Raw genomic sequence first — 16,014 nt, 5'->3', positions numbered from 1 at the left:
TATGAAGGTAGAAATGACAGGATTTGGTGGCAGATTGAATTCGTGGATTGAATGGGAGAGATGAGTCAAGGATAATGCCAAGGTTATGGGCTTGTGAGACAGAGGCAATAGTGATGTTATTTTCGGTGATGAGAAACACAGGGGGAAGACAAGGTTTGGGAGGGTAAAATTAGGAGTTCTGTTTTGAACATTTTAAGTCTGAGGGGTTGGCAGGATAGCCAAATAGAGAAGGCAGGAGGAAATGAGAGACTGCAAGAGAGGTCAGGGCTGAAGAGGGAGATGAGGGAATTATCCACCAAGAGATGGTAGTTGAAGCCAATATCATTATTATAATATAATTGTGGAATTAAGTGCTTACTATGTTCCAAGCACTGTACTAAGCACTGGGGTAGTTACAAGATCATCGGGCCCCACGTGGGGCTCCTAGTCTAAGTAGGAAGGAAAACCGGTATTGAATCCCCACTCTGCAGATGAGGGCACTAAGGCACAGAGAAGTTGTGATTTGCCTAGGGTCACACAGCAGACAAGTGGCAAAGCTGGGATTAGAACCCAGTTCCTCCGACTTCCAGGGTTACGCTCTTTTCAGTAGGTCATGCTGAGTGAAAGACTGCTCCAAAGGAGTGGATGTAAATGGACAATAGCAGAAGCCCCAGAACTGAATCTTGAGAAGCCCGCGAAAGAGACTGAGAATGAGCAGCCGGAGAGATAGGAGGAGAACCAGGAGAGGAAAATGTCAGTAAAGCCAAGGTTGGATAATGTTCCCAGGAGAAGAGGGTGGTCGACATTGTCAACTGGGCACTTGGAAGAGTGCCACAGGGTTAGTAGACCAGTTCCCTGGCCACAGGGAACTTAATGAGGGAGGCAAACATTAAAATAAATAACATACTACCATTGCTACTACCATGTGCAATCCATGTTCACCCATCCATTGACACGCCTCTCCTTTATGACGACAGCCTATGTGGTCAGATATCAATAAGTACTTTATTACTATTTAGTACTATTGAAACACTTAGTACAGTGCTCTGCCCACAGTAGGCACTCAATACATAAGATTGACCAACTGACTGCTAGAGCTGGCTAATGGGTTTAAATAATTTAGAGGCAGACAGAGCTCTTTCCACCATTCTAGACTGTAAGCCTGCTGTTGGGTAGGGACCGTCTCTATATGTTGCCAACTTGTACTTCCCAAGCATTTAGTACAGTGCTCTGCACACAGTAAGCACTCAATAAATACAATTGATTGAATGAATGAATGAATTTGGAAATATTTCTATGACTGTCTCTTCCTTTACACTGGAAGCTCCTTGTGGGGCAGGAAATGCATTTTGTGCATCTGTTGTACTTTTCACAGTTCTTCTCACAGGACACCAATCCCAGTGCAAGTGGTCAGTAAATATGAATCAATCAATCAATCATATTTATTGAGCGCTTACTATGTGCAGAGCACTGTACTAAGCGCTTGGGAAGTACAAATTGGCAACATATAGGGACAGTCCCTACCCAACATTGGGCTCACAGTCTAAATATAATTACCTTTGCTACTTCTACTACAACCAATAACTCTCTCCACCTTCAAGAGTTTAGGACAGTGCACTTTGCACCCAGGAAGGCTCAACAGACACTACTGATTGATTTGAAGCCTTTCGGAAATTACATCTCCTTCAGATGGCCTTAGTATTAGTAATGATCCATAAACTCCTCTTCTAGACTATAAGCTTCTCCCCTAGTAATGTTAAGAATTATGGTCTTTGTTAAGTGCTTACTCTGTGCCAAACACTGAACTAAGCTCTGGGGTAGATACAAATTAACCAGGTCAGGCACACAGTCTCTGTCCCAAAAGGGGGAAACAGAGAACAAAACAAAACATATTAACAAAATAAAATAAATAGAATAAAAATGTACAAGTAAAATAAATAGAGTAATAAATACGTACAAACATATATACATATATTCAGGTGCTGTGGGGAGGGGAGGGAGGTAAAGCGGGGGGGATGGGGAGGGGGAGAGGAAGGAGGGGGCTCACTTCACTTTGTGCCTCAGTTCCCTCATCTGGAAAATGGGGATGAAGACTGTGAGCCCCCCGTGGGACAACCTGATCACCTTGTAACCTCCCCAGCGCTTAGAACAGTGCTTTGCACATAGTAAGCGCTTAATAAAAGCTATCATTATTATTAATGAGGCCTTCCCAGACTGAGCCCCCTCCTTCCTCTCCTCCTCCTCCCCGTCACCTTACCTCCTTCCCCTCCCCGCAGCACCTATATCTATGTATATATGTTTGTACATATTTATTACTCTATTTTTAAATTTATTTTACTTGTACATATTTATTGTATGTATTTTGTTTTGTTAATATGTTTTGTTTTGTTGTCTGTCTCCCCCTTCTAGACTGTAAGCCCGCGGTTGGGTAGGGACCGTCTCTATATGTTGCCGACTTGTACTTCCCAAGCGCTTAGTCCAGTGCTCTGCACACAGTTCAATACGATTGAACGAATGAATATGTTGCCGACTTGTACTTCCCAAGCGCTTAGTCCAGTGCTCTGCACACAGTAAGTGCTCCATAAATACGATTGAATGAATGAATGAATGAATGAGGGAATGAATGAACGAACAAATAAATGTATTTATTACTCTAGTATTTATTACTCTATTTATTGATTTATTTTACTTGTACATATTTATTCTATTTATTTTATTCTGTTAATATGTTTTGCTTTGTTCTCTGTCTCCCCCTTCTAGACTGTGAGCCCACTGTTGGGTAGGGACCGTCTCTATATGCTGCCAACTTGCACTTCCAAAGCGCTTAGTACAGTGCTCTGCACACAGTAAGCGCTCAATAAATACGATTGAATGAATGAATGAATGAGGGAATAAATGAGGGAAGGAATGAATGAATGAGGGAATGAATCAATCATCATCAATCGTATTTATTGAGCGCTTACTATGTGCAGAGCACTGTACTAAGCGCTTATGAACGAACGAACGAATAAATGTATTTATTACTCTAGTATTTATTACTCGATTGATTTTACTTGTACATATTTATTCCATTTATTTTATTCTGTTAATATGTTATGCTTTGTTCTCTGTCTCCCCCTTCTAGACTGTGAGCCACTGTTGGGTAGGGACCGTCTCTATATGTTGCCAACTTGGACTTCCCTTCAAGGCCCTCCTGAGAGCTCACCTCCTCCAGGAGGCCTTCCCAGACTGAGCCCCTTCCTTCCTCTCCCCCTCCTCCCCCCTCCATCCCCCCATCTTACCTCCTTCCCTTCCCCACAGCACCTGTATATATGTTTGTACATATTTCTTACTCTATTTATTTTACTTGTCCATATCCATTCTACTTATTTTATTTTGTTAGTATGTTTGGTTTTGTTCTCTGTCTCCCCCTTTTAGGCTGTGAGCCCACTACTGGGTAGGAACCGTCTCTATATGTTGCCGACTTGTACTTCCCAAGCGCTTAGCCCAGTGCTCTGCACACAGTAAGCGCTCAATAAATACGATTGATGATGATGATGACTTCCCAAGCGCTCAGTCCAGTGCTCTGCACGCAGTAGAACGAACGAACGAACGAACGAACGAACGAACGAACGAACGAACGAACGAACGAACGAACGAACGAACGAACGAACGAACGAACGAACGAACGAACGAACGAACGAACGAACGAACCAGAGGGGATCGACTCCCTTTGTCTCGCAGCGATGTCTCGGGCATCGGCTCCCGTCGCCTGGAGCGCAGCCTCCCCCGCTTCCGGGATCCGCCCACACTGCGCAGGCGCACCTATCCCCCCGCCCACCCCCGGCCTCCCCGCCACGCCCCCTACTGCATATTCATGAGGGGGCGGGGCCTCGCGCCAAAGGCCCGGGAGACGGCGCCGGCGCCATGGAGTGAGCCGGGGGTCGGCGGGGGCACGTGGGGGAGGGGCCCTGGGGGGGGGAGCCCTGTGGGTGTACTGAGCGTGTACTTGACAGTGTACTGAGCGCCCCGCCCCGCCCTGCCTTGCAGGCTGTCGGTGGACGGGCTCCCGGTGCACTTCCCCTACGACTACATCTACCCGGAGCAGCTCGCCTACATGCTGGAGCTCAAACGCACGTTGGACGCCAAGGTAGCGGCGAGGGGCCGGGCACCTTCCCTTTAAGGCCCTCCTGAGAGCTCACCTCCTCCAGGAGGCCTTCCCAGACTGAGCCCCTTCCTTCCTCTCCCCCTCGTCCCCCTCTCCATCCCCCCCATCTTACCTCCTTCCCTTCCCCACAGCACCTGTATATATGTTTGTACATATTTATTACTCTATTTATTTATCTTGTACATATTCTATTTATTTCAGTTTGTTAGTATGTTTGGTTTTGTTCTCTGTCTCCCCCTTCTTGACTGTGAGCCCGCTGTTGGGTAGGAACTGTCTCTATGTGTTGCCGACTTGTACTTCCCAAGCGCTTAGTCCAGTGCTCTGCACATAGTAAGCGCTCAATAAATACGATTGACTGATTGATTGATTCCCAGACTGAGCCCCTTCCTTCCTCTCCCCCTCGTCTCCCTCTCCATCCCCCCCATCTTACCTCCTTCCCTTCCCCACAGCACCTGTATATATGTATATATGTTTGTACATATTTATTACTCTATCTTGTACATATCTATTCTGTTTATTTTATTTTGTTAGTGTGTTTGGTTTTGTTCTCTGTCTCCCCCTTTTAGACTGTGAGCCCACTGTTGGGTAGGGACTGTCTCTAGATGTTGCCAACTTGGACTTCCCAAGCGCTTAGTAAAGTGCTGTGCACACAGTAAGCGCTCAATAAATACGATTGATTGATTGTACATATCTATTCTATTTATTTTATTTTGTTAGTATGTTTGGTTTTGTTCTCTGTCTCCCCCTTCTAGACTGTGAGCCCGCTGTTGGGTAGGGACTGACCCTATGTGTTGCCGACTTGTACTTCCCAAGCGCTTAGTCCAGTGCTCTGCACACAGTAAGCGCTCAATAAATACGATTGATTGATTGATTGGAGGGGACCCGGCCCTCTGGACCCTTCCCACCCACCACCCTGCGCTCCCACGGGGGTCGGGCCCCGCCGATCGTCCTCTCCCACGCAGGGCCACGGGGTGCTGGAGATGCCCTCGGGCACCGGGAAGACCGTGTCTCTGTTGGCGTTGATCGTGGCCTATCAGCGGGTGAGTTGGGGGGCACTTGGAGGGGGATGCGGAGCGACGGTGGGGACCCACCTCTCCCCCTCTGCATCCCCCCTGCCTTACCTCCTTCCCTTCCCCACAGCACCTGTCTATATGTTTGTACGTATTTCTTACTCTATTTTACTTGTCCTCATCTATTCATTTTATTTTGTCAATATGTTTTGCTTTGTTCTTAACTTGTACTTCCCAAGCGCTTAGTACAGTGCTCTGCACACAGTAAGCGCTCAATAAATACAATTGATTGATTGATTTTGTTTGTCTCCCCCTTCTAGACTGTGAGCCCACTGTTGGGTAGGGACCGTCTCTATATGTTGCCAACTTGTACTTCCCAAGCGCTTAGTACAGTGCTCTGCACACAGTAAGCGCTCAATAAATACGATTGATTGATTGTTTGATTGACCCAGGGCTCAGTGCCCTCCCCCTGCTTCCCCCAGGCGCACCCCGTGGAACTGAGCAAACTCATCTACTGTTCCCGGACCGTGCCCGAAATCGAGAAGGTGAGGAAGTGGGGGGCAGGTCTAGAGGGCTGGGGGGTCTTTGGGTGTGTGGACGGTCTGGGAAGAGTGGGGCTAGTATGCCGGGAGTTGGGCTATTCAGTCGGCGTGGGGGGCTAGGGTGGGTCAGTGGGGTGAAAACGGTCCAGGAGGAGTGGGGCTGGGATGGAGGGATATGGGCTAGGGGAGGTGTGGGGGTGAGAGTAGATGTGGACTGTGAGCCCGTTGTTGGGTAGGGACCGTCTCTTTATGTTGCCGATTTGTACTTCTCAAGCTCTTAGTAAGTATGGTGCTCTGCACACAGTAAGCGCTCAATAAGTACGATTGAACGAATTGAATGTGGAAGAAGCTGTTCAGGAGGGGTTGGGGGCGAGGGTGGGTCAGCACAGGGGAGACGGTCCAGGAAAAGGTTGGGGACAAGGGGAGATGGTCCAGAAGGAGCCGAGGAGCTCGTGGTGGCCAACCCAAATACCACCGTCGCCCAGGTCATAGAGGAGCTGAGGAAGCTGCTGGACTCAATTGAGCGTCACGAGGGCAAGAAGTTGCCTTTCCTGGCCCTGGCACTGAGCTCCCGCCGCAACTTGTGTGTCCACCCCGAGGTCGGGACCCTTCCCCTCCCCCTGCCCTCCTCTCTGCCCCCCTCACCCCCAATCCCCGTCTCCCTGTCCAGGCTGAGCTGGGAGCGGGACCTCCGTCGCGGGGTCCAGGGGAGGGACGGAGGGGGACCCAGCTTCCTGGAAGGGGCTTGGCCGGAAGCCCCGATGCCAATGGCCAGGTCCCCAGGTATCCTCCCTGCGGTTCGGCAAGGAGGTGGACGGCAAGTGCCACAGCCTCACAGCTTCCTACGTCCGGGCCCGGCACCAGCAGGACCCCAGCGTTCCCAACTGCCGCTTCTATGAGGTGGGCCCCGGTGACCCTTTGCCCAACCCCTGGCCCAGCCCCACACTCCTCCTGGGGTGTGGGCATAGTCAGTGGGATCAGGGGCCCACCTGCCAACACGGCTGGAAGGGGAGGGGGGCAAGTGCTGACTGACCTCTGACCCCTTCCCTGCCCTCTTGCACTCCCCCAGGAGTTTGATGCCAATGGCCGCCAGCTGCCTCTCCCCGGTGGCATCTACAATCTGGACGACCTGAAGGCCCTGGGCCGGCAGAAGGGCTGGTGCCCATATTTCCTCGCTCGCCACTCGGTGGGTGGCCGGGATCAACCGGTGGGAGCGATGCGCTAGGCTCTGCTTAGTTCACTTTGTCTGCCGGATAGGTGTCTTGGGTCGTCCCCCCCCGCCCCCTGATCCCCTACTGTCTCCTGTGATGGAAAGATATAAGAGCCGGGGAGACCGTGAAGGAGGGCAGAAGTCTCTCGGGGCGGTGGGGGTGTTGGGGAACCTGTGGATAGTGATGCCTGTGCCCGCCCCCAGCTCCAGCATGCCAATGCCGTGGTGTACAGCTACCACTACCTGCTGGACCCCAAGATCGCCAACCTCGTATCTAAGGAGATGGCCCGCAAGGCCGTGGTCGTGTTCGACGAGGCACACAACATTGGTGCGTGGGGGGCTGGGAGGCGGGACGAGGTCCGGGAGCTGGGGGCTGGAGGGGCTGCTCCACACATCCAAGTCCCCTCCCGCCTGCCCCCTCACCCCCAGATAACGTCTGCATCGACTCCATGAGCGTCAACATCACTCGCCGCACCCTGGACCGTTGCCAGGGCAACCTGGAGACTCTTCAGAGAACCATTCACAGGTAGGGCCAGGGCTGGTGAGGAGGTCCTGGCACCCTTCTATGCCTGCGCACTGCCCGTTCACCCCTGTTTCCCCCACGGTCCTTAGCCTGACCCCATCGTGCCCAACCAGGCACCAATTGTGCTGTGCCCACCCAGTGTCTTTCTAGCCTAGCGCCTGCCCCGTCCCATGGTGTTTACTCAGCCTCCACTGTGGTCCGCCGACCAAGTGCCCGCTCCCCTCCCCTGCCCCCCGGTTCCCGCCCCTGCTCCTCAGGATCAAGGAGACGGATGAGCAGCGGCTGCACGAAGAATATCACCGGCTAGTGGAGGGCCTGCGAGAGGCAGGCGCTGCCCGGGAGACTGATGCCCATCTGGCCAACCCTGTGCTGCCCGATGCCATCCTGCAGGGTGAGATCCTGGCACGGCCTCCTTGGGGGGGTGGCCAATAGGGTGGTGGAGGGGGAGGGCTCGGGGACTAGGCATGGCTGGGCCTACAGTGCCCGCAGAGGGAAGCCCACCGGGCCATGGCGGGCAGGGGGGTTGACAGGGGCTCTGCCCGCAGAGGCGGTGCCCGGGTCCATCCGCACGGCTGAGCACTTTGTCGGGTTCCTGCGGCGGCTGCTCGAGTTCCTCAAATGGCGGCTGCGGGTGCAGCACGCGGTGCAGGAGAGTCCGGCGGCCTTCCTGGGCAGCCTGGCCCAGCGCGTCTGCATCCCGCCCAAGCCCCTGCGGTGAGGGTCCGGCTGGCACGGGAGCTGGGAGGGGACGGGCCCAGTTCCCCCTATCACCGCCCCCCCCACACACACCTTAGGTTCTGTGCCGAGCGCCTGCGGTCACTGCTGCACACGCTGGAGATCTCTGACCTCACGGACTTCTCCCCCCTGACGCTCCTCGCCAATTTTGCCACTCTGGTCAGCACGTACACCAAGGGTGAGCCCGCAGGATGGCCCATGTCTTGCTCCCGTCTGGGCAGCAGCTTCCTGGACGTCCCAGCTGCTGGACAGGACTGCGGGGGGTTAGGGGGTGGGCCGGATAGGGCCGGAAGGGGCCGGGCCAGGGGATCGGGGCAGCCATCATGTCTCCCCACCACCAGTATGGCACTTGGCAATTCAGCTAATTCCCCAGCACCCTCAGGACCCATCCCTCTCCCAGCTCCCTATGCCCCAGGGATGGGAAGGGGAGGACCAGAACTCAGATACACACACCACACCACCCCCCCCACCCCCCGCCTCCAACAGGTTTTGCCATCATCATTGAGCCGTTTGATGACCGGACCCCAACTATTGCCAATCCCATCCTGCACTTCAGGTATGTATGTATGTATGTATGTATGTATGTATGTATGTATGTGTGTATATGTGTGTGTGTGTGTGTGTGTGTGTGTGTGTGTGTGTGTGTGTGTGTGTGTTTTTCAGCGGGGGCAAAGGGGGGGGGTGATGGAGTCAGAGCCTGCCCAGGTTGGGGGTGGTGGTGGGTGGGATGATGAGGGCAGGGCCTGCAGGGGAAACGCAGTCTCCCCTTCCCCACCAGCTGCATGGACGCCTCCCTCGCCATCAAGCCCGTGTTCGAACGTTTCCAGTCGGTCATCATCACCTCGGGGGTGAGGCCCCCCGTGACCCCGACCTCACCGTCCCCCTTACGCTTAGTCCCCGCCCTCAAAATCCTCCCTGCCGTCACTGCGCCCAGCCAGCTCCAACACCCATCCTTCCGTAGACACTGTCTCCCTTGGACATTTATCCCAAAATTCTGGACTTCCACCCCGTCACCATGGCAACCTTCACCATGACGCTGGCCCGAGTCTGTCTGTGCCCCATGGTGAGTACCAAGAAGAGGGCAGGGCGGGTGGGCGGATGGAGGGGCCGGGTCACCGACATTCCCGTCCCTCCAGATCGTGGGGCGAGGCAATGACCAGGTGGCCATCAGCTCCAAGTTTGAGACGCGGGAGGACATTGGTATGTCTCGTTGTGGGAGGGGGGTAGGAGGTAGGTGAGGGGGGAGAGGGAAGCTTGGACTCCTCCACTGGATGGAGGGAAGAACTTTGGTCTGGTCATCTGTGGTGGCTGGGGGGTCCTGGAGGAAACATGGGTTCGGACCTTTGGTACGGATGCTTCGCTGGAGAGGGAGTGACGTGGGTGTGGCCTGTCAGTCAGTCTCGGTTGTCTCTGCCCAGCGGTGGTGCGTAACTATGGAAACCTGTTGCTGGAGCTGTCAGCGGTGGTCCCCGATGGCATTGCCGCCTTCTTCACCAGCTACCAGTACATGGAGAGCACTGTGGCCTCCTGGTATGAGCAGGTACTGACCCCTCTCACCCACCCCCTCACGCCCCTCGGGTGCCCCTGTGCTTCTCGCCACCCCTTGACCCCCACCGTCCCACAGGGCATTTTGGAGAACATCCAGCGAAACAAACTGCTCTTCATCGAGACGCAGGATGGGGCGGAGACCAGCGTGGCACTCGAGAAGTACCAGGAGGTCAGGAGTGAGGGGAGGAGTATGCTGGAGCGTGGAGTCCCGGGGTGGGGAGGAATCCAGCGCTGAACCTTCCCTCCACCTCTCCACACCTCCCTAGGCCTGTGAGAATGGGCGTGGTGCCATCCTGTTGTCAGTGGCTCGGGGCAAAGTGTCCGAGGGTATCGACTTTGGTGAGTAGGCCTCATGCCCACGGAAGCCAGCGCTGTGCCAGCTCTGCCCAGCCTCGTGGGTCAGGACCCCCCCCCGAGTCTCGACTTCCCCAGGACGGGGCCGGGCTGGGGCTGCCTCTCCCTCCCCACCCAGCCCAGCTCCAGCAGCCTCACCCTCTTCCCAGTCCACCACTACGGCCGGGCGGTCATCATGTTCGGCGTCCCCTACGTGTACACCCAGAGCCGCATCCTCAAGGTGGGGACCGGCCGCGGGGGTTGGGAGGGAGGCCGGAGGGGAGGGCGCGTGTATGACAGGTCCCCCTTCCTCCCGCCCGTCACCCCCCCCCCAGGCCCGGCTGGAGTACCTGCGGGACCAGTTCCAGCTGCGGGAGAATGATTTCCTGACCTTCGACGCCATGCGCCACGCCGCCCAGTGCATGGGCCGCGCCATCCGTGGGAAAACCGACTACGGGCTCATGGTCTTTGCCGACAAGGTGGGGTGTGGGGTCCCATTCCCACCCTTCCGTCCCCTTCCCCACTCCCCCCCACCTCCTCTCCCCCTCTAGACTGTAAGCTCGTTGTGGGCGGGAAGTGTCGGTTACATTGTACTCTCCCAAGCACGTAGTCCGGTGCTCCGCACACAGTGAGCGTTCGGTAAATAGCACTGACCGACTGACTCTCTGCCCCAGCGCTACGCGCGGGCCGACAAGCGGGGGAAACTGCCGCGCTGGATCCAGGAGCAGCTGACGGATGCCAACCTGAACCTGACGGTAGAAGAAGGCGTCCAAGTGGCCAAGTACTTCCTGCGCCAGATGGCCCAGCCCTTCCACAGGGTCAGCAACACCACCCTGGGGGGTCCAGGGGAGTACGGGGGGTGGGACCGAAGAGGGTCTGGGGCGGCCTGGGTCCGACCCTGACACTCCCGTTCCCCCGAGTAGGAAGACCAGCTGGGCCTGTCCCTCCTGAGCGAGACAGAGCTACGGAGCGCCGAGACGCTGCGACGGGTGGAACAGATTGCACGCCAGCTCTGAGCGTGGGCCAGGGGAGCCTGGTTGGGGGGGGCGGGGCAGGGGCCGGGCTCTGGGCACAGATAATAAAGAGATTTTTGGTCACTGTGCCCGCCTGCCATCCCGCTTGCCCCAACACCTCCCCCTGCACCCTCCGCCCACACCCCATACCCACAGCTCTGCTCGCCAGACCGGCTTTATTGAAGGGATGGGGCAACACCCTGGCGTGACAATAAATAAACCGAGGGGAGCTGGGGCAGGCCCTCGGATTCCCCCCCATTCCTGAGAAACGGCACGGGCCAGGGTGGGTGGGAGGGGAGGGTCTCCTAGCCCGAGCCAGGAACGGGATGGGGACCGCCGAGACACAGGTCCAAGGAGCTGTGGCTCAGTCCCCGGCCCTCCCGGAGGCGGCTGCGGTGGTCTTCCGGTGGCTGGGGAGAGAGGTGGAGTGCGCTCAGTGCCCGCTCCCCTACCACCATCACTTCTCATGGGGGCCAACCGGGCGGTACCCCCGGCTCCTTACCCCAAGAACCTCCCTTCACCTTGGGGGCATCCACTGCACCTCCCCACCCCCCATCCCTGGACTCACCTGGGTGGGCTGGGCTCGGCCTGGCAAGACACTGAGTGCATTCAAGGACACGGCCCGCTTCAAACTGGCGGGGGAAGAGGGAAGTCAGAGCCGGGAAGCCCCCACCCATCCTCCTTTAATTAATAATAATTATGGTACTTGGGTGCTTTACTAAGTGCCAGGCACTGTTCTAAGCGCTTGGGTAGGTACAAGATAACTGGGTTGAATGCAGTCCCTGTCCCACACGGGGCTCACCGTCTTAATCTCCATTTTACAGGTGAGGGAACTGAGGCGCGGAGAAGTTAAGTGACTCACCCAAGGTCACCCTCTGTACCTCCAGTTCCCCCTGCCCCAGGGGGAGACTAGGGTTGCTTGCCCCGTCCATCTCACCTTGCCGGACTGGCTGTGGTTCCCTCGCCCCGGAGTCGGGACACGAGTCTCTCGCTCCCGCGTCGGATCGTGTCCCGCAGCTTTGACAGGGACCCGCTGCGTGGCAAGGGCACGGTCTGTTGGCAAGAGAGACAAGTGGGGGTGGGCAGTCAGACCCAGGCTTCACCCCCTCCCGCGCCCACCATAACCCCTGACCTCTCACCTGGGGCTCTTGGTCTATGCCAGGCTGGGCGGCCACAGGCTTCCCTGGGGAAGAAAAGAATTCATTCAATTGTATTTATTGGGCGCATCCTGTGTGCAGAGCACAGTACTGAGTGCTTGGGAGAGGACAATATAACAGACATATTCCCTATCCATAACGAGCTTACAGTCTAGAGTGGGAGACAGATAATATAAATAACAGATATGCACATAAGTGCTGTGGGGCCGGGAGGAGGGATGAATAAAAGAAGCAAGTCAGGGCGACTCAGAAGGGAGTGGGAGAAGAGAAAAGGAGGGTTTAGTCAGCGAAGGCCTCTTGGAGGAGATGTGCCTTCAATCACAAGAAGGGATCAGGGCCCAAACCGCCCACTCCCCTGGCATCCGTCAGTGGCTGGAGCTCGGTAGAGCCAACCGGGACTTCTTGGATGTCCCCATCTGGGCAGTTGGCCCCCCTCTGTGTCCACCCCAGCTGGAAGTTCCCAGGTCCCAGTCCTTGGGGGATCGGTGGATTGGGAAGGAGCGATCTCAGCCACTCACCCAGCGGGGCTGGGAGTTCCTGCCCACTCAGGATGTCCCTGTACAGCTCCTCCGCCTGTCGGTACTTGCCCTGCTTGAGGTATGCTGAGGCCTGGGGCACAGTGGGGCATAGCAGGGTGGAGGCTACCTCCCGGTTCCTTTCAGAGGCTCAGCTGAGCCCTGGTGCCCGCCTGCTCCACCTCGTTCCCTCCACCCCAGCCTGCCCGGACCCCCGGCACCTTCCCATTGCCCACCACCCTGGCCTGAAGCTCCCCCAACGTCACCTTGCCCTGGTGCCCCCGCCTCCCCGCCTTGTCTCCCAGTCCGATCCCAGTGCCTCCCAAATGTCTTTTAGCAGTCTGCCATCCCCCAACACCTCTCCATTGCCCCTCGCCCCAGCCTGGAGTCCCCCCATTCCGATGCCCCTTACTGTCCCCCAGCCTCATCCCAGTACCTCCCCACCATCGCCCCAACGCCTCTCCACCCTTCCCCAGCCCCCCGGGGCCTCCTCGCCCTACTCCCACCCCACCCCAGGTGCCCAAAGCCCCCCAGGCCAGCGTCCCACCAGGTTATTCTTGGTCTTGGCCACGTTGGAGTCCTGGGCGGCACCCAGCGCCTGGTAGATGGCCAGGGCCCGGCCGAAGTGCTGCTCCACCTCCTCGAAGCGGCCCTGGTTCTGGCACAGCAGCGCCAGGTTGTTCAGTTGCTTGGCCACGTCTGGGTGGGCAGCGCCCAGGACCTGGTGGGGAGGCCTGAGGCTGAGGGCATGGCCTGGGATGGGAGCGGGGCAAGGAGAAGGCACAACCGATGTCCTCAAGTGGGCACCCATCTGTCCGTCCGTCCGGTCTCACCCAACACACACGCGCGACCTCAGACCCCACGCGGTCTGGATGGGGAAAGTGGGGGGACACCCAGGGCGGAAGATCCCAGTGGGAGGGGAGCGGGCACGTGGTGGGGAGCTGGGGGGGCGCGATCTCGACCAACCTTCTCCCGGATCTCTAAGGCCCGCTGGCACAGGGGCAAGGCCTCATGGTACTGGCCACGTTTCCCATACAACACCGCCAAGTTGTTCAGAGTAGCCGCTACCTGTGGGGATGCAGGGGAGGGGAGAGGGGCGGGGGGGGGGGGGGCCTGATGCTGGGGTACCACCAGCCCCCTCCTCACCACGATCGGGCACCCACTGTCAGGTCCTCGCACCCCCAGCCCCCTTCCCGCAGATCCGGTCCAGGCTGGCACTCACCGCCGGGTGCTCGGGGCCCAGTGCCACCTCCCGGATCCTCAGAGCGTCCAGCAGCAGTTCCGTGGCCTCTCGGTACTTGTTCTGGTCGCTGAGGGAGGAACGGCCGGGGTCGTGGGGCGGAGGCAGGCCTCAAAGGGAGGGCTGCCCGGGGGAGGAATCCTGGGACGGGGTGCGGGGGGGGGTCGGGATCAGTGTGCGCGAGGATGCGCAGGGAGGTCGGGTCCGCACCGGTACACGAGGGCCAAGATGTTGAGGAGGGTGGCCACGTCCGGGTGTCCGGGTCCCGAGCTGCGCTGCAGATCCTCGAGCGCCTGGCGGCACAGCGGCACCGCCACCTCGTAGCGGCCCTGCCCCACGTACTGGACCACCAACGTGTGCAACTCCCGCAGCCGGGCAGGGACCTCGTAGCCCCCCTGCTGGACCGCTGTCGAGCCTATGGGCAGGGAGGGGGCAGTCATGGCCGTCCTCGGGGTCCAGGGAATCACAGACTGCTGGCTACTGCCGCTGACCTGACCCTCCACCAGTCCTTGTCACCACGGGACCTCCCCACCTGTCTGCTCTTCCTCCTCCTGCTCCTCGCTGGGAAACGGGGGCCTCAGGCTGTCGTGTGGGGGGGACCGCTGCTCTGGCTCGGCCTGCGTGCGGGAACGGTGCAGTGGGTCAGGGGTCCCCACGTGCCCCCCCCCCCCCAGCGTCCCCAGCCTTCCCACCCGGCCGGACCTGCTGCTGGAGCACGGAGGCCCGGCGCTGCTGCCCCTGGGCCACCAGGATTTGCTTCTCCTCCTCCAGGCGGGCGACCGTGCCCTCGCTGCCCTGCAGCCGCCGCCGCGCCTCCTCCAACTCCTCCTGCAGCCATGCGTTCTCCTGTGCCAACCGCAGCTCCTGCGCCCGCAACCCTCGCCGCTCTGCTTCCACCGCACCCAGGTGCCCGCTCAGAGCCAGCAGTACCTGCGGATGGGGTGGTGAAAAGAGGCCACTCCTCACCCCCCTCCTGTCCTCCCCGGGCCCCGGGGCCATACCTGGGCCTCCCCGAGCCCCAGCGTGAGGTCATCCAGGATGTGGCTCAGTGCATCCTGCTGCTCCAGTAGCAGGGCCCGGCCGGGCTCGGGGGGCTCAGAGGGTCCGGGGGTCCCGCCGGACAGCATCCCTCCACCCAGGCCATCCAGCAGCTGCCCGGCCAGGCTGCGGTGTTCGGCCCGCAGAGCCTCCAGGCCCTGCATCAGCAGCCTCGTCTGCGCCACCACCTCTTCGGGGCTGGGACGGGCCCCGCCGGACTCCACCAGCACCGACATGGCTGCTCCTGGACATCGGGGACGGGGACGGAGAGACATGCACCGCTCAGGGGTCTCCTCAGGCCACTCTGTCCCTCCCCCTGCCTCCAAGCTAGATCACCTATTTTTTATGGTATTTGTTCATTCATTCAATCGTATTTATTGAGCACTTACTGTGTGCAGAGCACTGTACAAAGCGCTTGGGTAGATTAAAACATCAGGTTGGACACAGTCCATGTCTCACGTGGGGCTGGCAGTCTCAATCCCCACTTTTCATGTGAGGCAACTGAGGCACAGAGAGTGAAGGGACTTGCCCAAGCCGCAGACAAGTGGGGGTGCTGGGATTAGAACTCAGGTTCTTCTGACACCAGGACCCGAGCTCTAGCCAGTGGGCCGTGCTGCTCACGCTGCTTTCCCGGAGGAGCAGGGTGCCTGAGCCTCCCCTCCTCTACAGCAGAAATCCCAAATTCGCCCTCTAAACCCACTCCTTCCCATCTCAGTCACCGCCCCTCCATCCTCCATGAGAGTAAACTGGGCATCTTCCTCGACTCTTCGCTATGGTTCAACCATCCCATCCAGTCCAGGACAACTCCTAGGAGTCTTTCGTGCACACCATCTCCCACATCTGCCCCTTCCACTCCACCAAATGGCTCCGGCCCTGCTACGATCTCTGGCCTTGCCTCAGCTCCATCATCAATCGTATTTACTACTGTGTCGGCCTCCTCACCAGTCTCCCTGCCTCCTCCGGCCTCTCCCCCGTCTCCAGTCTACGCTCCAGGCGGCTGCACACCTCATCCACCCAAAGCCTT

General features: G+C 57.9%; 2 protein-coding genes across 2 annotated transcripts; one reads left to right on the top strand and one right to left on the bottom strand.

The window, feature by feature from the left end:
- The first annotated feature begins 3,850 nt into the window (after window positions 1–3,850).
- Window positions 3,851–11,064, top strand: ERCC2 (ERCC excision repair 2, TFIIH core complex helicase subunit). Its single transcript, XM_038767115.1, has 23 exons — window positions 3,851–3,890; window positions 4,009–4,108; window positions 5,089–5,166; window positions 5,619–5,681; window positions 6,164–6,277; window positions 6,462–6,578; window positions 6,748–6,864; window positions 7,093–7,216; window positions 7,318–7,414; window positions 7,669–7,802; window positions 7,957–8,125; window positions 8,206–8,324; window positions 8,633–8,702; window positions 8,925–8,994; window positions 9,108–9,209; window positions 9,283–9,346; window positions 9,565–9,686; window positions 9,771–9,863; window positions 9,961–10,033; window positions 10,198–10,268; window positions 10,363–10,506; window positions 10,702–10,845; window positions 10,951–11,064. Exons 1-23 carry the CDS (start codon window positions 3,886–3,888, stop codon window positions 11,041–11,043), a joined length of 2,283 nt encoding a protein of 760 aa, XP_038623043.1. The 5' UTR covers window positions 3,851–3,885; the 3' UTR covers window positions 11,044–11,064.
- Window positions 11,065–11,345: 281 nt separating this feature from the next.
- On the bottom strand, window positions 11,346–15,226 carry KLC3 (kinesin light chain 3). Its single transcript, XM_038767631.1, has 12 exons — window positions 14,954–15,226; window positions 14,655–14,882; window positions 14,485–14,569; window positions 14,163–14,367; window positions 13,935–14,022; window positions 13,679–13,780; window positions 13,260–13,433; window positions 12,716–12,806; window positions 12,180–12,223; window positions 11,978–12,093; window positions 11,609–11,672; window positions 11,346–11,450 (listed from the first exon to the last, which is right to left on the bottom strand). Exons 1-12 carry the CDS (start codon window positions 15,224–15,226, stop codon window positions 11,346–11,348), a joined length of 1,575 nt encoding a protein of 524 aa, XP_038623559.1.
- Between the last annotated feature and the right edge of the window lie 788 nt (window positions 15,227–16,014).

The sequence above is a fragment of the Tachyglossus aculeatus genome, chromosome 26, assembly GCF_015852505.1.
Source record: "Tachyglossus aculeatus isolate mTacAcu1 chromosome 26, mTacAcu1.pri, whole genome shotgun sequence".
NCBI lineage: Eukaryota > Metazoa > Chordata > Mammalia > Monotremata > Tachyglossidae > Tachyglossus > Tachyglossus aculeatus.
This window is presented reverse-complemented; position numbering and strand designations above follow the sequence as displayed.

What these genes read in the sequence shown, in the direction of transcription:
- KLC3 (XM_038767631.1), bottom strand. Translation starts at nt 15,226, where the DNA reads ATGTCGGTGCTGGTGGAGTCCGGCGGGGCCCGTCCCAGCCCCGAAGAG. An exon ending in GGAACTCCCAGCCCCGCTGG is followed by an intron (nt 12,224 to 12,715) that starts GTGAGTGGCTGA and finishes TTTCTTCCCCAG; the next exon opens with GGAAGCCTGTGGCCGCCCAG. An exon ending in GCATAGACCAAGAGCCCCAG is followed by an intron (nt 12,094 to 12,179) that starts GTGAGAGGTCAG and finishes TCTTGCCAACAG; the next exon opens with ACCGTGCCCTTGCCACGCAG.
- ERCC2 (XM_038767115.1), top strand. An exon ending in ACTTGTGTGTCCACCCCGAG is followed by an intron (nt 6,278 to 6,461) that starts GTCGGGACCCTT and finishes CCAGGTCCCCAG; the next exon opens with GTATCCTCCCTGCGGTTCGG. An exon ending in AATCCCATCCTGCACTTCAG is followed by an intron (nt 8,703 to 8,924) that starts GTATGTATGTAT and finishes CTTCCCCACCAG; the next exon opens with CTGCATGGACGCCTCCCTCG.